At 34.8% G+C, this 26,933-nt stretch overlaps 1 protein-coding gene across 1 annotated transcript in view; it reads right to left on the bottom strand.

The window, feature by feature from the left end:
• Nucleotides 1–26,933, bottom strand: part of ACVR2A (activin A receptor, type IIA) — a 95,646-nt gene that overhangs the window by 13,999 nt on the left and 54,714 nt on the right. The window contains exons 2-5 of the mRNA XM_010839949.1: nt 23,147–23,354; nt 16,826–16,935; nt 16,480–16,634; nt 1,980–2,123 (exon numbers count right to left, since the gene is read on the bottom strand). Of these exons, the coding sequence (XP_010838251.1) occupies nt 1,980–2,123; nt 16,480–16,634; nt 16,826–16,935; nt 23,147–23,354 (617 nt within the window). The remainder of the gene's footprint in view (nt 1–1,979; nt 2,124–16,479; nt 16,635–16,825; nt 16,936–23,146; nt 23,355–26,933) is intronic.

The following is a 26,933-nucleotide window of genomic DNA, read 5'->3' as shown; positions in this document are numbered from 1 at the left end:
CATACTTTTTTATGTTTCTAATTTGTAAATGTAGGAGTTATCGGAAATGCTGCACTTCTGAATCTTAAAAATGGCAACATGTTCCCTACACAAGTTAATAACTACAGTGTAATTTCATCATGGTGTGAAGTTACCTATGTTACTATTAAGAATAATCTCTCTGAGACATGAAATTCAGGGAGAATGACTTCATCTAAATAGAAAATAAATTTTTTTCGAAGACTAACAGTATGTCAGACATTCTTAACAAAATGTTTAGAATACCCTGCAGAGTTGATAAGAAAGCAATGGGGTATAAATATGCAATACAATAATTTGAAACACCACAGACTCACTTGTGCCTGCAAAGTGATCCATGCCTCTTATGTGTTGTGTCTACTTACAAAGGATTAGTTTCTTTTCACAATGGGAGAATAATGAAAGACGGAGGCATAATGGGTACGAACCCTCTGGATCCAAACTATCTAAGAATCTCTGGCACATTACATAATCATTCAGTTTCCTCATTAGTAAAACAGGGACTGTGGTGTCTGCCTCACAGGTTGTTGTGTTATACGTGAAGTGTGTGTTGTATTATACGTATGGGTAATACATGGATACGTATCAGTGTGTACTTACATATGTAAAGTACCTCTATCTGACACAATAGAACCATTCAATAAAATGTTAGCTATGGTCATTGTTGTTGTTACATTTATGTTAATCCAAATGCGTCCTCACATGAAATAAGAACACTCATTGGCCCAATAGACTTCTCCTCTGAGAACTAAACTACATTTAACAGTATCTGTCTCAATGTAGTGAAAAATATCAGTTATTTTAGTAAACTGTACAAGGTCACATTTACACTTGATCAACAATATAGCATAGAATTTTGTATTTTTTTTCCAAAAATAAATACATCATTTTAAATCTGGCATTTTCACAAACATCATATACACTATAATACAAAAACAGCTACGAACTGCTGCTTTTAAGATTTAGCTTGTTTTCATATTGAATCACAGGAGCTGTGAGTTACGCTATACTGCTGTGGTGTCAGTAACAAGTAATTACTACATGGAGAATTTCTTATCTGCCTTGCTACCAAAAAAAAAAAAGTAATAAACTTCTTCACAGACTCTGAGAAACAGGCTTTCAAGGAGGTAAGACGGCAGAAGTCTAGGTATATTAGACAAAGAAACTGAATTATTTTGGTATAAGGAAGGTCTACAACAAAGGTGCAAGGGAGTGGTGGAACCTGCATCAAAACACCCGGCCAGGATCCCAACACCATGCATGGTATTAGCCACAGGTGTAGAGAAACAGACAACAGGAACAAAGGAGTCATCACAGATCTACACCACGAATGGAGCAAAACTAAAGGGTAACTCAGAGGTGTGTGAGACCAGGGTTTTATGAGGTTGGCCTCTAAAACAAAAACAAGTCAAAAGTAAACCAATTATTTGGAGTCAGCTGACTGCCTCTGAAAATTCACTGAACAAAAAAAAAAAAAAAGAAAGAAAGAAAATTCACTGAACAAAATGAAACAATTACATCAATACTCAAAAGTAGAACAAAATCCAATCAGTCTAGTAATACTGATATATCTCCAAACAGCAATTCTAAAACAAAGCACACTACTTTTTCATTATTCTGTTTGCTTTTTCTGGTAATGTCAATGGGACATTAAAAATTAACCACTCAAACAATGAATTTTTAATTTTTAATTAGAATCATCTCTGCATTTCTGTACAAGTTTTATTGGCAAAAATATGTGCATATACTGAAATTCCACCGCTCCAAACAAACATGACTGTTGTATGATTAATTTCTCAGATGAGAAGACAGACATAAAAGGGCTAACCATTTTCCCCAGTAGCACAAAACCACCCTGAAACATATGGCTTGTGTTTTCAGACTGTTTCTGATTTACAATGACCTAACCAGCTGCATCTTTTAACAAATATATGCATATCAGAAAACTGCAATGAACATACCTGTATTGGAAATATTTTCACAGCCACATATTCATTGAGTAACTGGGCTTTCCACACACAACCAAATCTTCCTCTTGCTTTCACTTCTAGTAACTGTAATGGCTTCAAACCTAGTAATGGAGAAGGTGGGGGTGGTCCTGGGTCCTACAAACAATAATAGTATTATTTTAAAAAGCAGCACATGATACATATCACTTCTAAACATCAGAAAAAAGTGAGTATACTAAGGAATCAATTGACAAAAATGGTAAACACATACAAATGACATTAACTTCAACCTTGCCAAAACAGAGTTCTCAAGCATTACTAATTATCTATAGGGGTCACAAAGCAAGGAGCTTGAATTTCATTTTCATAATAACATTCAACACTATTACTCTGTGTGTGTGTGTGATCACTACATATATACAGCAATCAGGAGAAAATATCTTTTTGATCCAGTCTCATTAATTCTAAGATTTTCTGTAACCTTCCAGGATACTACTAATAGTACCTCAATTTTATCCAGTTGATACTTCTTTATAGATTAAGGATTTGAAAAGTAACAAAACAGCAAATTATGGCTATGCATCAAAAACCCACTCCTCAAAATCCATTACTTTCCCCAATGAGTGTTTAGCTTCAACTCTTTTTCACTAATATCAGAAATACCCACGGCTATTTTCAAATACATTACAAGTAAGTATTTCAAATACAAAGCACATATAAAAATATGTAAGTTAGTATTGCTATAACCAAACTACTCTGTTCATTCTAATTTTTCCACCCAGTAACACTTCATCCTTTTGCTTATAATTATTTCCCAGAATTGACTGAGATAGTATTCTGGGACTTAATGGCAAAGAAAATACAAATTATAATTCAGAAAATAAGTGGTCACATTAGATGATACGCTATGGTAAATGAAAGAGAAGTATACTGCTATAGTTAATTTTTTAAATGGAGCAAATACATAAATAGGAGTACAGCATCACCAGGGAATCCTCCTATACAAAGTGAAGTGCCAACCCTTTGCAGAAAGCATTGTATTAGTTTAATATCTGCAAATAAAGCATGAGGAAGGAAGCCTTTTGGAAAGCTTCAAGAGATGTTTGAAGGCCTGGCTAATGAATACTGTAAGAAGTAACTAAAATTTCTGTAGCAACAGACTTTATGGCACTGGGTGGAGCCTAAGACACTTATAAATTATATGTCACCCCCTTCATCAATGCATGTCTTTCTGCCTTTACTCTCCCTTTAAAAACAAAACAAAACTCGTCTTCTAATGCCTCAAGACAGTTAGTGCTCCCTTTAGGCATTAATCAGCCCAAGTGCCACTCATGATTTTTTAAAAGTTGACATCTACGTTACAAAGATTCTCAGCAATAGAAACATTGCAAAGTATTAAAGAGAAAACATAATGTAATTTCTTCTTCTGAAGTAGACAATCTTTCTAAAAATCCTTTGTGAATTCCTATTTTAAAACAGTATGATAAACCAGAAGACTTCCTGTGACCCATTCTAACATAATTTTTAAATGTCTACAGAAGTTGTGTTTCCCTCACACATTCAAAATATGAAAGGTTAGTAGAGGTAAAGATTTTTTTAGTTAACAAAGTGATAAGTCAAGGAAGTCAAATGTAACCCTTAGAAGTATGGCCCCTCAGTGAGACGGGAAACAAGACTGTGACATTTACCAGTATTAAACCCTCCCTCCTTCCCTCATCCCCTGACTGATCAAGTAGGTCTGTAATAAGAGATCCCACTGATAGGGACATAGGACTTCTGTGAACGTGGAGACAGAGGGCAAAAAGCTGAAAACCACTCTTCTAAAGGCAAAGGAAACCACTCGGTCCTCAAAATTCAAGAATTATTGGATAACTGCATAAAAGAATAATTAGGCTAACTAGAAAGAAAAAGTTCAATTTGAAAAACTTTATAACTACAAAGTTAAAATCAATGATTCCCTCATCTTTTAAAGAAAAGTTAGAAAAGTTGAGTTTTCAAAGCAGGGATGCCAAAATTAAACCATGCAGCTGAGGGCTGAAAGCTGAAGAGGGAAAATAACCAAGTAGAAAGTAAAATGGTACTATACGTGCACACTAAGATTTGTAATAACTTTTATAAACTGACTGATAATGTCTCTTACCCATTCTCTATTCTAAAGAGTACCAACCGTGTGGATACGATCCAGTCTATACATCAGGATTTAGATGACTTAATCCACATCTCAAATTAAGAATATATTAACTGTTCAAAATAAGATTTTAATGTAATATTAAACTTAATTTTAAGAAACAAAAATTTCCAATGCCTATGTTTACAATAAAAAAAAAAAAAATCACTGGATGTTTTCCAAATGTACAGATAAACTTTAAAAAGTTCTTGTTAGTTTTCAAGACTCTACTTACAAAGTTTTGAAGCTACCATTATTTCGGTAAGAAATCTTAGATCACTCTCTTAATGATTATTACCATTATGGTCAACATTATATATTAACAGCCTGAAATACGCTTTGTCAAAATTACCTTAAGAAGCTTAAACTGACAAGAACACAGGCCAATTTTCAAAGGGTGAGAAAAAGGTCTAAAAAGTCAGCACCTACAAAATGTCAGAACTTTTAGAAATATGTGTTTTTCAACAATATTCTATAATTCTTGGAAAGGTCAGGTTTAAAAATGAGAACTCTGTAAGATTATAACTATAAAATCTGTAATACCAATCAATATATCTTTTTGCTTTTCTAGTAAAAGATTATTAGAATATTCTTCTAATTCATACTTTTTAGCTCTTCATTACATTTACAGGAAGCTTTAACAGCTTCTCTTACATCTAGCTTTTATTTATCCTATAATCTAAGAATATTAAAAATGATTTTCAGTTTATTAGCATCATTTTACTAATTTATAAAAAACTCAACACTTGATTCTAGGAAGAAAGATTTATACCTTTAAAATACATGAACACCTCGGGAGACAAATTCAAACTTAAACTTCATAACGACAACATTCTAATGTTATCCATAAAACATGCCCTTGCCCTGCTACAGAGAAAAACCACTTCTAGAGGGACAACTATAAGGACTACAGAATTCTTGAAAACTCCCTAAGTTCCAGTTCTCTTGCAGTACCCATGCTATTTTGCCCAGTGAAAAAGATACACGTTAGAACATGGCTCTGATCACATCTCTTCTTTACCCCATTTGTATGTGAAAATTATGGCAGCAGAAGAAATCATGCTGAGAAATCGCACGGAAACAACAGTGGCCACCATCCCAGTACCACTACCCAGCATCATCCCTACAGCCAAGAATGGATACAAGATTAGAAGCGAGGAGCTGTAAAGCTGTCTGCAACCATTTTACTCATTCTGAGTTCTCCACATGAAAGGCCAATTCTAATCTAAATAAAAGCCTTAAAACTCCCAGACAGCAAAAGAGCAAGTTATAATTCCTCTGGCCAGTCCATTTACTAAAGATGCCAAAGATGAAATAAACTACCTGAAAATACAGATTTCACATTAAAAGATAATGGGTTCAATGAGAAAGTCAGCACCTGTTAAAAATGAGCACATGCTGACATTAATGACATACTATAAAAATTAACCAATCCAAGGTCTAAAGGCTAAAAATTTAGCCATCAGGTGTTAACTTATCAACTAAAACAATCGTTTCCACATTTCACCTTAGATAAGTATAAACATTGTTAAAAATTCTTTAAAACCGAAAACTAATGCTATGATAAAATAAATATTTTTAATATTGTAAGTGGAAAAAACTATAACATAAATTTATAAACTATAAAGGATGCACAATAAAGCAACAACAACAAAATCTAAGAACAAAATGTTTAGTATGCATCCACAAAGTTCCACAGCCATAAAACAAACATCAGTGCATCTTACCTCTATCATTATATGAAAGGCGTGCTTGTGAAGAAAAAACACAGGCAAAAGAAATTACGATTTATATCCAGAATGAAATGAAAAATGACACATTAGTTACAAAAGTGAAGGAAGGAGAATAAGGATTTCGTTTTTTCAAAGTTGGCAATGATCCAATGTATCATATTTTTAAAATGAGAACTAAGAACACTTTCCTTATGAACAGAGGAAAGTAATATATATTTTTTTTTAATTTTGGACATTATCAGATAAGAAGTATTATATAGATGACTCTAGTATGATCCCAAGTTACTTGATCCAACAGACTTCAAGCCAGCAAATAAACTAAACTGAAAGTCTTAAATAATTTTTGCATTTTTCTAAGAAGCTGTAGGGTCTAAACTTTAAAAGTGAAAAAAAAAAAAAAACAAACAACAATTTAATTAAGAAGCTATGGGTTGGAATTGGATTGTGGACACCAGAGGGCAGTATTGCCTTTAACAAAAACTGGACGAGCAGCACAAGAAATTTTTATATAGCTAGACTTGAGTTTCTCAGACAGTTGTCTTCAGAATCTACAATCTCCAAGTTGCTGAACTACTGCATTCTCCCTTCAAGGCAGATAGAAAAATCCTTACAGTGACACAGAAAAACATTTCTGGTGCCTGTGTGGGTGTGTACAACATAAATAATACAACTAGGGTAAGAAAGTAAGATAGGAGAAGAGGAAGATCAGAACTGAGCAGATCACAGGGACAGACCAGGCCACCGTTAACTACTGACCCAGCCACAAGCAGGGTAAGGAAGTCAAGTACTGGTGGCCCTGGGAAGAAACCCACGCATTCTTTTCAGATGCAGGACACTCAGATACGGAACAAGATTCAAGAGTCTCATTTTCCTAGTCATCCCAAAATAAGTAAGGCCCCAATTTAAAATCAAGAGAAATACTGTCACGAGTGTAAAGAAAGGCTTCAAATCCCTCCAATCACTGATTATACTTTCCCAGTTTCCAACATTTCTACAAAAAACAACAGCACTGACACAAAAGAGTTGACAACTTGTTTATGTGTACCAGTTGCTTAACTAGTTTTTCTTGCTTCTGATTTTCTCCTGTGATAATGATTCAGAATCATTTAATAATTCACCTAAAAGGCTTAGCTAACCCCACTATCAAAACATCTCTCAGTACTGCAGAGTAAAATTTATCCCTTAAAAGGAATGCATGCCAAACAAGTAACTAGACTGTAGCTTCCCAAAGCTTAGACATCTCTCAGTTTTTGTTTCTATACCAGTACTTTCAGAGACAAAGATGTCACTGTGCAAGCAGGTGCCATCCATGCATCTTATCAAAAAGTGTACATTTACTCAATATACCTCTCAATAAAGGAATATTAGAATAAGCTATAAGACAATCCAAGCAAAACAAGAGACACCAAGAACAGGCCTCAATAGGAATCCTCCCCCAAAAAAATTGACTAAAATACATAAACAAATGAAAAGCAACTGAACAAAATAGTCTGGATTCTCAACTTGGAAAATGAAACCTGAATACCATGCACTGCGACCGGAGGTAAGAGTGAAAACAAAATCAGCACGTTAACATCAAGTAATTAGGTTGCCAGCTGAGAAAGAGACTTGCTGCTTATTCCTTAAGGGAAAAAGAAATTTAACTATTAACAAATATCAGAAAAGAATGAATAATACTTCTCTATTCATTCAACAGATCTTTACCGAGCACCTGGTTTGTGCCAGGCACTGGCTGCCCAGGCTCTCCTGACACTATACAGTGTGGGGAAGAAAAACTATCAAAGCATCTTACTAATTAAGGTATGATCATAACATAAGAGCAATAAAAAGGAATTTGGTTACCGTGAGCATCTATAAGGAGAAACCTAACAAATACTAGGCAAAATGAGTAAGAAAAGATTTTCTGAGGAGAGCCATCTCTGAGAAATATAACTTAAGAACTAGAGGGAGGCAGATTAGGTAGAAAAAACACAGTATTGGGACACATTCTAGATTTCTGACTCGTGTAGCTAAATGGTTACTGTCCATTTAGTGAGAACTAGGTTTGAGAGAGAAGATCATTACTCTTGTCTATTAAGTGCTTGGAGACATTTATGTGGAGATATTCAGTAGGCAGTTATATATACAGAACCAGAATACAAAGAACTCTTTCTGGAAATATGGATTTTACATACTATAAATAAAAATATAGGAAATGTACTATAAGTCTTCTCTTACTATTTAAACCATTCCAAGATTTATATTTATACATACTTTTTAAATAACTCACTCAACAACTTCTTCGGACCATCAAGAAGAATTGAGTACTCTAAGAAAAGTATTTAAAAATCGACAAATTTGGGACTTGTCTCCTCTAATCATCTAGTAATCTTAAATTCTAAGAAATTTTACAATTGCAAATTTTAAAAAGGACTACTGCCAAGCTGACAGAAATAGAATATGTAAAGAAATAATATAGTATGTGTATCAGGACAAATGTTTCTGAGCTAGCGAAAGCAAGACATTATACATTAACAGATTTGATAATACTGACACTGTCAAATGCACAGCCATGATTCTATCCAATCAGATCTTCAAAATTTCTCTGTGATATATCAACTCCTACTTTCCACAGTTTCTCCTCATCTAACTCTTTCCGAAAGTAAAGACAGACCAAGGTGGCTGAATGAGGATTCTGAATAAGCTCCATAAGAAGTGATTAGCTCATCAGCAAAGCCAGCACTGGGATTATAAGTCTGAAAGAGATATTGCAGCCATGCCCATTCTTCTGGCTGCTGCTTAGAAGCACCAGGTTTACTACTGTGTACAGAAGAAATTTTATTTTTATTTAGCATTTGTATTCTGCAAGTAAAGAGGAAAAGGACCATGCTATACAGTAATAATTGTGATATGGTAAAACTGATATGTTGATCTGCAAGGCAATATATATATCCACTATAAAAACTATTTTAAATTTAATTTATATACTCTAATCCCTCCCTTTATCTGACTTTAGTTTTTTATGGACCTGACCTAATAATTTATTGAAATAAGCCATTCAATTAAAATTAACTCAATGGATAATACTCAAGACATAAATGCCCAGGCTCTGCCACTCAGCAGACTGACTCTAGGCCAAGTCACTTCACTTATGTGTGCCTTAATTTTCTTATCTCTAAAATAAACGTAATAAAACAGAACCTACATCATGAGTATTGAAAGATTACCTGAGCTAATATGTATAAAGTGCTCTGTACAAGTGCTTGACAGAGTACTCAAAATGAAATTTTTCCATTATTCGAAATTAACTTCAAGTACTGACATACATGTATGTGTGTGTCTCAATAGTTTCAAGTTAATTTCAAGTAAAATGATTTCAATACATCAGTTTTGACGTTGAAATCAACAACTTCAAAAAATTCCTCCTTTGGAGTACAATTTTGAGGTGGCTAGCAATTAACAGCTAACACTTACTGAGCACTTAAAATGAGCCCACCATCCCACATGTGGCTCTTCTTCCTATCACCGCAGAACTGGAATCCTTTTCTCCATCTTTGCCCAAATTTACTGACGCAACTCCCTTTTTACTTTCTCCACCCTTCCTTTCCAAGCTGCAAAGTCAAACAACCAATCAACCAACCTTTTAGTGCACCTACATGTTAACTGTGGGCTCCAAAAAGGCCAGCAAGGACTGGCCCTGAGCCACTTAATACTACGCATCAAGCACAGCACCTGGCATACCCCGCACAGTGGGCACTCAAGCAACAGGTGAACAGTTCAACAAAAATAAAACCAACCAATGTGAACACCTCCTGGCCTACCTGATGCAAACAGCTTTCACTAACAAACAAATGGACTTCTTCATTTTTATTATCTCAAATTAATAGAAAGAAGTTTGACAGCAATGAAGTAGCCAGGAATGATGGATCAGATTGAGGAGGAGACTCAGGAAATAAAAAATACAGAGAAAAGCAAACTCACTTCTTTCTACCTACCATCTCCTTGGCAGACAAGGAAAAGGAGATATTAGGCACTCTGGTCTATATGCAACAGCCCCATCTGCAACTGTCAAATGGAATGGGGCTCTCTGTAGGCCAAAGGAAAACTGATCTCAAGATTTTTAAATTTAGTATGTTATTTTTAGAAATAAGGTGTTTTGATTAATTTTAATGTGCAGCTTCAACTTGTTTTAAGCTTTTGATACAGACTCCACCTCCCCCCCCAATCCCCCGACACTTTGACTTCTTCTCCCCTGCCCTTCTTTTTTGCTTTCAGCCAATCCAAGTGGATCTGTCTGTACATTTGTAAGAGAAATAACTTAAACACACCTAGAGCAACACTTTGTCAAGCTGCAGCATGTCTATGGATCATTTATGACAGTTCTCCCTACAATTAGTTTAAAAGTATACATAAAAGTTCTAATTTAGGTCATAATACAAAAATAATGAACACAGAAAGCATTTCTAGTAGCCCTGTACTACTTTTTAGGCATGAAATGGGGGGGGTGGGGGGGGTGGGCGGGGAATATGCTCAAGAGTATACAGTAGCATTATATCACCGTATTTTAAATATCTGAAAATAATACAATTAAAAACTACTTGTGAAATGTAAGTTCTAGCCCTTAGCAGAAACCTAACACAAACTCTAAGCCAATAAAACATCAACTTTTGGTATTTCATGAGCATGCATTATGCTGCACTAAACTTCACTTAAAAACATCACTCAGTCAGAACAAGATAGACTAAAAAGTACTGAGCTGAAAAGCTATCCTCGGTATACTGTTAAATAAAAGGAAAGTAACTATAGAATAACATTATATAGTTTATAAAAAAGAAAAGTATACATTCAAACAAGTGAGATTAGAGAAAAATGTCAAAAGATACACACCAACCTAAAACTGGTTATTTCAGTAAACTGATAAAGGAAAAGGAGGAACAAATGATTCTTTTTTTGGACATACTTCTTTCTGTATAATTTGTATTGCCATAACAAGCAACCATTTGTAATTAAATTTTAAATAGAACAGAAGGTGAAAGAGAAAAATAAAGAGAAATGTGTTCACAAACCTCAACCATTTAGCAATCAACCTACCTCAAGATGCACTTCTACAGATATAATATTTATTTTGTAAGTATAACTGAATATTAGCATATTAAATATTCAACAAAATTCAGTACACTTCTCCCTGCATTCTTCCAAAATAAGGGAGCAGCACACTTTCCTAAACAGACTTGGCTGGATACTATTATGCTGCCCCTTTAGTATCTTCTTAATTTTAAACATATATAGACTTAACAGGAAAATCCTACAAACCTCGTCAGAGATGGCTTGGTTTCCTGGTGGATAATAATTTGACATAGTGTGAAACATCAACTTATCATTACTTTAATATTAAGGTCAATAGGATTATTTTGTATGCTCAACTCAATATTCTAAACATCTAAAAGCCTTTAGTCCTTATCAAAACCTAGACAAAATGTCACGATGCCAGGACTGAAGAGACTGATGTCATTTAAAAAGTACCAATGTTGCAATACTCTAGTTCTATTACCATAGCCTTCAAAAATTAACAAGAAGTTAACTTCATACTTTCTTAAATGCAAACAATTTCTAGCCCCTAAAATGCATTTTCTTATCAAGTGGTATTTTTTTATTAGTACAGAGATTTTATAAGCAAAAAACTTAAGCTTATATATGGTTATAGAAACAATGCGAACAGTTTTATTGAAATCACATTAACTCTAACCACAATAAAACTTCTCAATAATAGAGTCAGTGCATCAATTCCCTCATATTCATGACTCACTGGTACTAAAAAAACAAGTTTGCATTCAGTTTACTGACTGGAGCTCATAAGAGCATCTACCTACATGTGGAAAGACAGTTTCAGGACAGGTAAAAGAAATGTGACCCAGGTGATGCAAACTAAAAGGATGTTTTTGCACCTGTGATCATGGAAAATTGAATAATGGCATTTTCTTATAAAAGCTTGAAATACTTCAACTTATCTTATCCCCAAGAAACATGGTCCCAAGATTTATCTTAAAGTAAAGCCGTAAAGCACCTCAAACATTTATGAAACAATCCCTGAATATACTGCATTATCATCTTGCTGATGCTGCTGCTAAGTCGCATCAGTCGTGTCCGACTCTGTGCGACCCCATAGATGGCAGCCCACCAGACTCCCCTGTCCCTGGGATTCTCCAGGCAAGACTACTGGAGTGGGGTGCCATTGCCTTTTCTGGCATTATCATCTTAGTATAACATTAAATGAAACAAAGTCAATTCAGCAATTCATTACTTACAGAATGGTTATTACATAGAAATATTGTGTGAGATGCAGTAATGATTACAATATATACCTCATCTTATAATCAAGTATGAGAATGGAACATGCTCACAAATGACTAAAACCTTTCTTAACCAAGGTTATTCATGTGAATCACAAAAGAGAGAAACTGACTTGAGCACTAGTTTCTCTATTCTTTCAAGGATGGCACATAACTAATAGCCTTATAGGTGTATATGATGGATGACTTAGGGTGTTAATGAGAGAAAATAACCAAAATGAAAAGTATGGAAGACCACTGTCAGACTTCAAACTTTGTATTCTTGCTGCTGGATCACTGAGAGCCTTCAAATATTTTTAAGCACAGAAGTAACATAATCAGACATGTAAAATGTTATTGTATAGCAAATAGTATAGATGGAGAGAGAGACTGGAAACAAGACCAGCTACAAGACTGCAGAAATAATCTCAGCCTCCAGTATAAAAACGTCCTGAAAACAAGAGGATCAGAAAGGATGAAAAGGTAAATGAACTGGACTTCATAAATAACAGGGCTAGGAACAGAAGTAGCTGTCTCTAAGGCTTTCATGCAGCATTGCAGGGAAGACAGTGATAACGTGAAACAATGTTAGATATATAATGGTTACAGGTTATAAAGAAAGAAGCATAGTTTTTGTTTTTTTGTTGTTTTTTTTAAGGAATAGATTTTTTTTTAAGCATGTTATTTTTTTCTACACCTTTAACTATGATAAATCTATTTTAGAATATTTTTTATTTTAAAATAAATTAAAACCATCATTGGAGACTAGATTTTAAAGCATGTACATCTCTACATCATGTCTTCAGAATAAAATACTAACAAAATCATAAGAAACTATAAACAACTTGATGTCTTGGAAATAAAGAATTCCACCATTTAACTACCAGAAACCAGCTTATTAAGAGATTCATTTAGATACATCACTTAGTCCTCTAGAATACCTCCATAATACTGATCTTTTCTCCCCAAAGAGAATAAAAGACTGAGATGAGACCAATGAATGAGCACAGTATACGTAACTTTAGCTTGCTCTGCTGAGAATCACTGTAAATTCTCTTCAAATGTACTTCTTATTGTAGAAATGATCCATCAATAAGCTATCTTTAATCACTAAGTTGTCTTTAGCCAATGCTTTAAGAAAAGCTTTCCCTAAGAAAAGGAATGATGAATTTTGTCTAAAAGTGTTTGAAGAAATTAGAGGGACAGTGTTGCAGAGATGCACAACAAGAATGTAAGATCTTTCCCTAACTGGTCCTGAAATTAAACTTTGAATATGGAGACATGAATTTGGGGTGAAATACCAAAGTCAGCTTAAGACTTCAACTGGGTAGTCTATTTCCCCTACCTACTTCTCCTACCCCTCAAACAAGGGCACTGAATAACTAGGGCATTGGCATCATCAACTCAGAACACAAGAATCTTTACCTAAGATCCAATCCATCTTCATAAACCCTATTCTAAAATGTGTGCTAAAAAATTTTAATGGAAAACACATGAATATGCCTTTCTATTTATCTATTACTTGTTTACTTCCGCTTCTGTCCTCTGTAAAACAACGTGATCATGTTATTGTTCCTTTTAGTAGTCAGACTACTCAATGTCCCAAAGTAGGAAAATAGCTTAGAGAATGATTTGGAGATGGCAGGGATGTTTACTGAATTATCTGAGGTAGCTAAAGCATCTGCTTTCTGAAGAAAGAGAAGCAGAACAGGATAAGCAGTAAGAACAAAGATTTAGTGTCAGAGAGTCCTTGGTTCATATTCCAGCTCTGATACTTGTGGGCTTCGCTGTGTCTCAATTTCTTTATCTATACAATGGGCATTATAGCACTACATAAAAAACCCTGTGAGGTAAAATCAGATCAGTGCTTTCCATACCTGGCTGGTCACCAGAAGTGCCTGGGAAACTTTTATTAGAATCATAATATCCCAGGCCCCATTCCATACTTTCACGGGTATGGTCCAGGGGTATTGTTTTGTTTTTCTGAACAAATTCCAAAGATGATCCTTACATACTGGTTACAACTGGAAATCAAGGGGAAGTTTTACGTATTTTTTAATATTTTTACATAATGTATATATTAATACACATCTATGTAACTTACCAGTAATCTAGTACACTATAAATGTACAATTAATGCTTGATACAACTATCAATCATTTTTTGAAGGAGAAATAAAACTGAGCATTTTGTGACAAGAGGGCCACTAAGTGTCTTGCAGAAGTAGTTTGCATAAACCTCACCAAAAATGAGATAGCATGACACTATATTGAGACAGTGAAAGAAGACGTAAATGAAATTCCACATTGATGACAATGCTCCTTTTCCACAACGCAGTTCATGACAGAAGGAATGCATAGTCAGGCATGTCTTGTATTTTCCACAATAAAGTCTGACCATCCCAGTCATTCCATCTCAAAACATTTTTAAGTTTATTCCTATTTTTCAGTAATTCATACAATTCATACAAACTGTATGTATGTACAGAACAACACAGGCACTAAATAAATGTGTACAAAAATATTAACGACTGCAAAAAATACCTAAAACCCACAGAGATGGATACTCATTGAACATTCTTAGTTGTCATTTATGAATAAGGAGTCATCTTTCCTTTTTATAAGTCCAAACCCAGCATTTCTAAATAAAGTGGCCTCAAATATAAGATATCCAGACTTTAAGAATACCCAACCAAAAATTTAAGCTAGAATTTACATAAATAAATGTTATATATAGGATTACATTATTATTTTTAAAGTTTTATGATGAAACTTAACAAATTTGTTTTTAAATGTAGTATCCAGTTTGTTTCTATTATATCACAAATCCAGGGTAAATTCAGATACTATTACAGTATGAAACATTCTTTCTTTCAAATGTAGATATTAAACCAAAAACGTTACCACCAATAAGAAGGTAAAGTGTATTCTATGGACATTTGAGGTAAACTACATATGTTTATTAGGCATAGGGACTATATTTTTTAAATTTTAAAGTATTTTTAAAAGATGACTTTTAACAAACCCACAATTTATCTACTAATGTTAAAAATTAAAATATTTCAGCTATATAAAATATACTGTGTTTACCTAATTTACTAAATAAGGAATGTTACCTTCAGGCTTATTTCTCCATATGTATATTTTACAAAGATTATAAGGATCAATGATCTAATGCTAACAGATTCGTTCAAGCACCAAGAAAGGAATATGTTATGTAAATAAAGCTTAAAGGGAAGAAGTTATTTTGGTCATTAAATTATAGGACTTAACTATTTTCTTCTACCAAGTTTTAACCGTTAATCCTACTGGTATTAGAGAAACAGTTAAACCAAAAGATCCAGAAGGTGGAGGTAATATGATCTTAAAAGTCAAAGAAACACAAATTAGAGTTTAAAGACATCTCAAGTAAGTAAACCAAAAGTTACCACTTTCCTCTCTGCCTGTAGAATATTAACTACTTATATTAAAAATCCTTATAAAGCACTGAATCAGCTGCCACTATCTTCATAACAGAGAATGAAGAAAAACTTCAGAATTTATTCTGACTACCCACAACACCTATACTTTCAGATATTCGGTGTTGAGGGAAAAAGAATCAAGGGCATTAAAGAAGTTTTCAGACTTCAGTTACACACTTGATACGCTGCAAATAAAATACATATACTTGGAACTACAACACATGATGAGAAATGCTGCCCTTCTGCTCCTCCTCCCTAGAACGACATTTTTCAGGTGCATCCTCTTCATGCCTGTGTGAAACCTCTTTATTCCACATTCCTGGTTACTTACTGAATTCTCCTCCATGATTAAAAGAATGTTTTGGCAAGTCTTGAAAAAGGCACAAAAACTTAGGAATGGAGGAGAAAATAGAAGGGAAAGAAAAAGTTTTGATATCACTTCTCCATCATCAATTACTTCTCAAGAAACACAGTAGAGTGTATCCCACATTTGTAAGTACTATGATCACAGTAGAACTCTCCAAAGAAGAACAGGAATGGGAATACTGTTCATTCTACTCTATCTCAACGCCTAAATTTAAGTGTTAGTGTTAGTCGCTCAGTTGTGTCTGACTCTGCAACCCCATGGACTGCAGCCCACCAGGCTCCTCTGTCCATGAGATTTTCCAGGCACGATACTGGAGTGGATTGCCACTTCCTTCTCCAGGGGATCTTCCCAATCCAGGGATCGAACCCAGGTCTCCCGCACACTTAAATTTGTAACTACCTACTGTGGTTTCTCCACAGGAATATTTCTTTAAAATATACAATCAAAAACAGCATGAAGTATTAGATAATAACTTACTTGAGTTGGAACGAGCACAGGAGGGTAAGCCATCTTATGATGTCTGTACACCCAAAATGCACAAATGACAATCCCCGCAATTAACATAAGTGGCACCAAAGAATAGAGCAAGATGTTGTAATAGGGAGGCTTAGGTGTTACTGGATTCGACGTAGCTGTGGAAAAGAGGAGGAAGAAAATCATTCAGGTTTGGTCAATAAAATTCCACAATAAATATTTATTATAGTGCCAAATTGTAGGAGAAAAACAGAGGAGGAGAAGGTGGGAGCAAATTATTCTAACACAAACATGCTTTGTTTTCAATCTAATAGTTGAACAGACTTATGTGTTTTCCCAGTGAACTTACGCTGTGTGACCTCCATCTCCGGAAAATAAGAAAACCTTTCGTTACACATATTGCCCTCACAGCAACAAAAATATACTTCAGGGCTATCTTTTTTTTCTATACAATCAGTCCTATAAATAAAAAGAGAAGAAATAATTAAAACCAACATTATTACTCTCAATCTACAACAGGTATTTTACTAAAGTTCTTCTCAGAGATAAAATAATGAGTAAGTCACTTATAGTCAACTTTGAGATTTTTATTAATATTCAACGATCAACTCTTAAAAGTAAAAAATGTTCCTTGAAACCAACTATGAAATATCATCAGAAAAAAATTCAACAGCTGATTTTATAACAATCACATTGGTTCTATGAAACAACTTCTTTAATTTGGATTTTAATGATCAATCTAAGGCAACCATCTTTTTATTGTTTTCTTTAATTATCAGACAAGCTTGAAGAGGAACATAAAGTCAATGAAGAAATTCGGTCTAAGAGTGCTTTATCCTCACAGGAAATAGAGCCTTTCCATTTTATGAATACAAAAACTGAAAACTATATGTAAAAAACTGTATTTGTGTATACACACATAAATACATATATATATACACACACACACACACACACACACACACACACACATATATGTATACAGATAAATGAGCTTCCTTGGTGGCTAAGACAGTAAAGAGTCTACTAAAGCAGGAGACCAGGGTTAGATCCTTGGGTCGGGAAGATCCCCTAGAGAAAGGAATGGCTACCCATGCCAGTATTCTTGCCTGGAGAAATACATGGACAGAGGAGCCTGGCAGGCTGCAGTCCATGGAGTCTCAGAGAGTCAGACATGACTGAGCAACTAACACTTTCACTTTCACTTCTCATACATACAAATACACAGGCACGAAGTAATCCTTGCTCATATCTCACAGCAGAACACATTTCAACATCAGAGACTTAAATCAGGCTTGGGAATTAAGCCATTTTTGCAGCAGAATTAAATTCCCTGAACACAATGAGCAGGGCTAAAGATAAACAAGTAAAGAGCAATTTTAACGACAAAAATAGAGGCCGGAGTAACTCAAAAACTGACTAGAGTTAGGTTGATTTAGAGAGTAGAAGGAAGGCAGCCTTCGATATAGGAACTGAGTTACTGAAAAAACAGAGATTTAGCCTCTAGAACAAATCCTAATCAACCACTAAAAAATTAGTTATATCTAATTTTTAAAAGCAGATATTTAAATTGCTAATAACATCAGTTATATTTAAAGACATATATTACAAATAAACTGTAAACTTTTACAATGGTTGTTTCAAATAAGGTTAAATTTAACTCTAAAGTGAAAAGCCCAAGAAATTTCAGGGAGAAGGCAATTTTACCAAAATCAAACTTTAAAATAAAATTTATACCTATATCTATCTAATAGAAAGTAAAGGTCAAATGAAAGCTAAATTTTTAGCAATTTATAGAGAAATATATAAATTCAAAATTTAATATTCAGAAATATGCCTCAAATTATAGGTTAATATAATTAAATACTAGCCTAGTTAATGCAAGGAAATTACTTTTCACCATTCAATTTCATTCTTCGTTTTCCCCGTCTCTTCCTCCATACTTTGACATTTCTTGAATCTTCTTTTTCTTACTCTTATTTATCTGACTACTCTTAATATTTCCTTTTAATCAAATTCAGAACATAAAAACAAAAATTCACATATATTTAAATTAGCACTTAACCCTCAGAAACAAAGCTGGTGTAGTAATTATCACTGTAAGAGCAGGCATTTGCACTGACCAACTCACCATTATCTAGCAAAGTTTAATCTCAAGCAATACTGGTTTTAGGTGAGAAGCCAGTAGCTTTTTACAATAAAAAGAACAGAGATCCTTGAGCTCAATTAATTAATAAAAGATAGTCTTGAATAAGCTTAAGTTGAATGGTTCTATGAAGACCTATAAGACCTTCTAGAACTAACACCAAAAAAAAGATGTCCTTTTCATCACCGGGGCCTGGAATGCAAAAGCAGCAAGTCAAGAGATACTGGAGTAACAGGCAAGTTTGGCCTTGGCGTACAAAATGAAGCAGGGCAAAGGCTAACAGAGTTTTGCGAAGAGGACACACTGGTCACAGCAAACACCCTCTTTCAACAACACAACAGAGGACGCTACACAGGGACATCACCAGATGGTCAACACCGAAATCAGACTGATTATATTCTTTGCGGTTGAGGATGGAGAAGCTCTATACAGGCAGCAAAAACAAGACTGGGAACTGACTGTGGCTAAGATCATGAACTCCTTCTTGCAAAATTCAGGCTTAAATTGAAGAAAATAAGGGAAACCACTAGACCATTCAGGATGACCTAAATCAAATCCCTTATGATTATATAGTGGAAGTGACAAACAGGTTCAAGAGATTCGATATGGTAGACAGAGTGCCTGAAGAACTACGGATGGAGGTTAGTAACACTGTACAGGAGGTGGTAATCAAAACCATCCCCAAGAAACAGAAATGCAAAAAGGCAAAATGGTTGTCTGAGGCCTTACAAATGGCTGACTAAAGAAGAGAAGCAAAAGGCAAAGCAGAAAAGGAAAGATACAACCATCTGAATGCAGAGTTCCAGAGAATAGCAAGGAGAGATAAGAAAGCCTTCCTCAGTGAACAATGCAAAGAAATAGAGGAAAACAATAGAATGGGAAAGAAGAGATCTCTTTAAGAAAATTAAGAGATACCAAAGGCATATTTCATGCAAAAATGGGCACAATAAAGGACAGATATGGTATGGAGCTAACAGAAGCAGACGGTATTAAGAGGTGGCAAAAATACACAGAAGAACTATACAAAAAGGATCTTAATGACCCAGATAACCACCGTGGTGTGATCACTCGTCTAGAGCCAGATATCCTGAAATGCGAAGTAAAATGGGCCTTAGGAAGCATCACTATAAACAAAGCTAGTGGAGGTGATGGAATTCCAGTTGAACTACTCCAAATCCTAAAGGATGATGCTGCACAGGTACTGCAATCAATAAGCCAGCAAATCTGGAAAACTCAGTAGTGGCCAAAGGACTGGAAAAGGTCAGTTTGCATTCCAATCCCTAAGAAGGGCAATGCCAAAGATGTTCAAACTACCACAAAATTGCACTCATCTCACATGCTACCAAAGTAATGCTTACATTTCTCCAAGCCAGACTTCAACAGTATGTGAACCAAGAACTTCCAGATGTTCAAGGTGGATTTAGAAAAGGCAGAGGAACCAGAGATCAAACTGCCAACATCCGCTGGATCATTGAAAAAGCAAGAGAGTTCCAGAAAAACATCTCCTTCTGTTGTATTGACTATGCCAAAGCCTTTGTGTGAATCACAACAAACTGTGGAAAATCCTTAAAAAGATGGGAATACCAGACCACCTGACCTGCCTCCTGACAAATCTGTATGAAAGTCGGGAAGCAACAGGTAGAACTGGACATGGAACAACAGACTGGTTCCCAACTGGGAAACGAGCATGTCAAGGCTGTATACTGTCACCCTGCTTATTTAACTTACATTCAGAGTACATCATATAAAATGCCGGGCTGAATGAAGCACAAGCTAGAATCAAGACGGCCAGGAGAAATATCAACAACCTCAGATATGGAAATGACACCACACTTATGGCAGAAAACAAAGAGGAACTAAAGATAAGAGTATCCGGGTGAAAGTGAAAGAGGAGAGTGAAAAGGCTAGCTTAAACTTAACATTCAGAAAACTAAGATCATGGCATCTGGTCCCATCACTTCATGGCAAACAGACAGGGAAACAATGGAAACAGTGACAGACTTTATTTTCTTGAGCTCCAAAATCACTGCAGATGATGACTGCAGCCATGAAATTAAAAGACACTTGCTCCCTGGAAGAAAAGCTATGACCAACCTAGACAGCGTATTAAAAAGCAGAGATATCACTTTGCTACAAATGTCTGTCTAGTCAAAGCTATGGTTTTTCCAATAGTCATGTACGGATGTTGATAGTTGGACCATAAAGACATCTGAGCACAGAAGAACTGATGTTTCAAACTGTGGTGCTGGAGAAGACTGCTGAGAGTCCCTTGGACTTCAAGGAGATCAAAACAGTCAATCCTAAAGGAAATTAGTCCTGAATAGTCAGTGGAAGGAGTAATGCTGAAGCTCCAGTATTTTGGCCACCTGATGCAGAGAGCCAACTCACTGGAAAAGACGCTGATGCTGGGAAAGATTGAGGGCAGGAGGAGAAGGGGACAGGGGATGAGATGGTTAGATGGCACCACTGACTCAATGGACATGAGTCTGAACAAACTCCAGGAGATTGTAAAGGACAGGGATGCCTGGCATGCTGCAGTCCATGGGGCTGCAAGGAGCTGGACATGACTGAGCAACTGAACAACAAACTTTGAATAGAGATTATCCCCAAACTTCATTTTTCCCCAACTTCTTTCTCCTTGGCTTTTTAAGATTAAATTGAGATATAATCGACATATAACATTAGTTTCAGGCATACAACCCAATGATTGAAAATTAGAGTATATTGTGAAATGATCACCACAATAATCTAGTTAACATCCCATCCCCACACAGTTACAATTTTTTTTCCTTGTGAACAAAATTTTTAAGATTTTCTCTTGTAGCAACTTTCAAATATACAATATGGTATTATTAACTATAGTCACAATTACATCACATCTCCATTAAATCCCTAAGACTTATTTGTTTTATAACTGATAATTCATACCCTTTTGATTTCCTTCACCTATTTTGCCCACTTCTCACCCTCGGCCTCCAACAACATCAAACAGTTCTCTCTATATATATATGGGTTTGTGTTGTTGTTGTTGTTGTTTTTCAAGATTAATATACAAGTGAGATCATATGGTATTTGTTTCTCTCTGACATTTCACTTAGGACAATGCCCTCAAGGTCCATCGGTATTATGAATGGCAAGGTGTTCTTTTTCACAGATGAAAAAGATTCCATTGTATATACAAAGCATATTTCCTTGATCCATTTATTCACTGACAGACACTTAGGTTGCTTCCACATCTTGGCTATTGTAAATAATGTGGCCACCACCGTGGTGCATTTATCTTTTCAAGTTTATGTTTTTGTTTCCTTTGGACATATAATCAAAAGTGGAACTGCTATATCATTGTTATTTTTAATTTTCTGAGAACCTCCATACTGTTTCCCCAGTGGCCCTACTTATCCTTTCATAATAGCAAATGTCACTTAATGATCACCTCTGTTAATAAAGAAGCTAATAATCAGAAATACAGCTAAAATGTTTAATTATACAGCAGTAATCCTTGGAAAATTCACAGAATCAGAAATATATCTTAACTACTAACTATGTACCTAAATGACTATTTTCTCACCAAAAGTGGAACTAATTCAATTTTCATGATTTTATTCAACACATTTTACTATTAATCACATATGGCCAATCAACCACAGATTTACAGTAATCAATTAAAGTCCCTGCAAGTAGATCAGGACATAGTTGGATTCCGTGAGTGTATTAGTTATTTGGCTCCAAAAAATCTGGTTATCTAGGATTTTTCAGCTTCTGCAGTCATCAGCACCCACCCACGGTGAAAATCTTGTGTCCCGGGCCGTTTAAGTGATCGACTCAACATCTAGGGACACTTTACAGAAAGATCACAGGCAGTCAATAACATATCTACTGTATCCCCTGTATTTTATTTCCAGTACAGAATAAAACAATTTAAGCAAAATCTTTTAAATAAAATGTAGCTTTCTATGAGCACTGTGTTAGTTCTGATGTAATTCTGAATGTCAAGTTAAAATGTCCCTTGGGGTAAAGAACAAAGGCCTACTCTGCAAGGAAAAAGGGGCAAATTGTAGTGAGATCAATTTCTTCCAGATACATAAAGAGAGAAACTAAAAGGAAATTTAATACTATGATTAAACTTTATTCTCTTTCAGGATAGATTTTTCAACAGATATACTCTCTCTTTTTTTTTTTTTGATATACTCTCTTTTAAAGCAATTTTAAAAATCCCTTTTCATTAAAATTGCTGTTTAAAAAAAAAAAACATAATCCTACAACATAGGGAAATAAATGCTTATTATCTAAAGTTTTCACTACTTGGTAGATAATTCAAAGTAACAGAAGATAAAACATAAATATGCTGTATTTGTTTTATTGCTTTAAAATATATATTTTGTCATCAACATGTAATAATGATCTTTATACTCTCTTTAAAAAGAAGCATTTAAGTGAAAATCCATGCATTGATTCTTCCCCTTTTTAAAAAAGAGGGAGAAGTGAAAATTATTCAACACTATCATAAACAAAATGCCTTCTTACCTGTCATAGCAGTTGATATCATCCAGCCAACAACCTTGCTTCACTATTTCAATGGAACCAGAAATATTCTTCCATGTAGCAAAACAATGCCGCCGTTTATCTTTGTCACCGTAACAGGATTCAACACCAGTGCGATTCGTTCTATCTCTTTCCCAATTAGCATTATAGAAAATACACTCCTGAGTTTCTGATCTACCAAGTATAGCACCTATAAGATAATAAAACAACAGCTTAATATAACTATATTTGTTCTTACACTGTCTCCCAGTATACCAAATTTCAGATCTTCCTAAAATGTCAAGAATTTACTGTCTTACAGTTATAACTTTGGGTTTAGGTTTCCAGGTCCATCTTTGTGTTTTAGGTATAATAAACATAGTAGAAAGCGACCAAATAAATCACGTTTTCTCTGTAAAAGGCCAGCTTTCCTTAAGAATGTCCTTGATGAAAAGCAGTAACATTGTTAATTTTCTTAAAATTTTGACCCTTGAGTCAAGATTTCTTCTCACTATTCTGTGCGACAAAGTGGTAACTAACCAAAAGCACATCCACTGCACACTGCAGTACAATGACAGCCTCCAAGAGAAGCCCTTGCATGACAGAGTTGTGAACTAAACCAACCATGGTTATTCAGACTTGAGTATCTGGCAAAAATGTTCTCAAAATGAACCTGTTACTTCAAGAAAAACAATTGACAGTATGCACTGCCAATGATAAAATATGAGTTTCCAAGCAAAAACAAGAATTTTGGAAAAATTGTATCAACCACCACCATTAGCCTGACACCTTCCCAATATTTAAAGAATTTTTTGATGAGGTCATTGGTAATATTAACAAATATGACTTTTAAATACAGAATAATAAGATGTGCCAACATTTAAAAGGTCTATATCATTCAGAGAACCAATATTTTCCAAGTGAATTCTGTGTGACATTTGAAAAACACTCATAGGTTAAAAAAAAAAAAAAATCCATTCAATGTTCAAGATAGCCAAGCAGACTCTAGCATTACAGAAGACAAAAAGTTCATTAGCAGTTTCAGATTCCACAATGCACTAACTTTTAAGAAACCATCTCTTGCTTTATATGGAAAAGCAAGAGAACTGGAACACCCAAAGTAACTCTGAAAAAGATGTACAAACGAGAACTCACACTACTTGATTTGGGGCAGTTGTTCTGGTCATGCCACACGGCTTGCAGGATCTTGGCTGCCCACCCAGTGACTGAACCTGGGCCACGGCAGTGAAAGAGCCTAGTCCCTAACCACTGGACCACCAGGGAGTTCCCATACTAATTGTTTGTAAGTCTTACACTAAAACTTCAACAATCAAGGCAATGCAGTCTTAGTAAAAAGACACGCACCTGGGAGGCAGAACAGAGACTCCAGAAACAGACCCAGACACACACGGTCAACTGATACCAGCAAAGGTGCCAATGCAGTGTACTCAGATGGAGAAGATAAAGTCTTCCAGCAACTGATGCTGGAACAACTGGACATCTATATGCAGAACAGAGAACCTCAACTCATAACAACTCATAGCTCATGCCATATACCAAAATTAACTAAAAATAAAACCTTAAACTATTACTATACAACTTCTAAAAACAAGACAAATCTTGTGACCCTAAATTATTAACATGAAAGATTTGTTAAAATACAAAAATACAGGAGCTACAAAAGAAAAAATTGGACTTCAAAAGCTGAACTTCATGAAAATTGAAACTTCTCTTTGAAATTAAGGAAAAAAATTCAGACTGGGAGAAAATACCTGCAAATTATATACCTAAAAAAGAACAGATATTCAGAAAATATAAAGATCTATCACAACTCAATAATAAGAAAACATGTTACCTAATTTCCAAAAAATGGGCAAGATGATTCAGATAGACGCCTTATCAAAGAAATATGAATGGGAAATACTACATAGAAAGATACTCAGTATCACTAACCAGGGAAATGCAAACTAAAACTAAATCTAATATTCATTAGAATGACTAACATAAAAATAAAAACACACAGTCTCAAGTTTTGGGAAATATGTAGAGCAACTGCAACTTCCACCACACGTTGGTAGTGGGAATGCAAAACGGCCCATTAACTCAGGAAAAAGTCTTCTTGCAGGGAAACATGCATCTACCATACTACACAGCAATCTCACGCCTAGCTATTTAAGACACGAAAACATATATCCATGCAAAGATCTGTAATTTTTAGGGTGGCTTTATTCAGAATCACCAGAAACCACCCAATATCTAGCACTGATAGATGTAAAAATAAACATTATACAATAAAAATAAATGAACTGGTGATAGCTGCAACTAAATGGATAAACTGTAAACACATTATGCTAAAAACAAAAATGGACTGAAAAGGCTACATACTGTGTGATTCCATTTACACAATATTTTGGAAAAGGCAGAAGTACAGGTATGAGAATCAGATCAGAAGTTAAGAGTGAGGGGAGAGGGCTAATTACAAAAGGGTATAAGGAAACTTTTAGAGGTGATGGAAATATTCCACATTTTTATTGTGGTGATGGTTATATAATTCATGAGTTAATCAGACTGCAACAGACTTGTGTATCTAAACAGAATATACTGTATTGTCTGCAACGTATACTTCAATCAACTTGACTTAAGAAAATAAAACCATCCAAGAAATTACCACTTTTTGAATTATGGTGTACTATCAAAGAAAAATATCCACAATTATCTTAAAAAGCTATTAAAATACTCCCCATTTTTCTAACTAGTATGTCTGTGTATGGCCAGATTTCGTCCATGTCAAAACATCACAAGTTTTTGCATCACAACAAACTGAGTGGAAAAACAGGTACAAGAATTCAGCTGTCATCTACTAAAACAATTACAAAGAAATTTGTAAAAATTTTCTCTAATTTTTTAGTAAATATTTTTCATAAAAATCTATTCTTTTGTTAACACATAATGGATTTATTATTGACACTTTTAAATAAATATTTTTTAATTTTCTGCCCTAATTTCTAATATGATGATATTTATAGATACAAACCACATAAAAATCTCCTTGGGCTAAATCTAAAGAAGTTCTGAGACCACAAAGTTTCTAAATTATTCCTTTTCAGAAACCTGTTGGAAAAAACGGCAAATTAAGTTTCCTCCTTTACTAAACAACCCAAAAGCAAACATGCGCTACCTGTACTATCTCACAACAGACTGGCAGACTTCTTCTGGGAAGGGCCAGACAGTGAATATATTAGGCTTTGTTGGCCTTATGGTTTCTTTTACAACTACTCAATTCTGCCAATGCAGCACAAAAGCATCCACTGGACAGTAAATGAATGAGCACTGCTACATTTCAATAAAACTTTACTAATGGACACTGAAGACTAAATCTCATGTAATTTTTACGTCACAAAATATTCTTTTTTAAAAAAAATTTTCCCCACCATTTAAAAATGTAAGTATCATTCTGAGTTCACAGGCTGGATCTGGCCTACAGGCTCTGTGGTCAGCTATCTCTTGAAACAACATCCTAATTTTTAGCTAACTGGACTTTTCTTTCGCTTGTTGTGTTTTGCTGGGGGTGGGGAGTCTTCTACGAACTACCATTTATATAACTCAAGTTAAAAACCACTATTAATTATTTTTAATTTCCAAAAGAAGACTCCACTGAGGCACAGAACAACATTTAAAGTAAACAAAAGTGACCGCCAAAAAAGTACATTGCCTAGAACAAAAATGCCAAATACAATAGGTTTCATCTTTGGTGTCAATTCCAGTTAAGAATAGCTGCCAGAAGCAATGT

The sequence above is a fragment of the Bison bison genome, unplaced genomic scaffold, assembly GCF_000754665.1.
Source record: "Bison bison bison isolate TAMUID 2011002044 unplaced genomic scaffold, Bison_UMD1.0 scf7180017864139, whole genome shotgun sequence".
In the NCBI taxonomy this organism is placed as follows: domain Eukaryota; kingdom Metazoa; phylum Chordata; class Mammalia; order Artiodactyla; family Bovidae; genus Bison; species Bison bison.
This window is presented reverse-complemented; position numbering and strand designations above follow the sequence as displayed.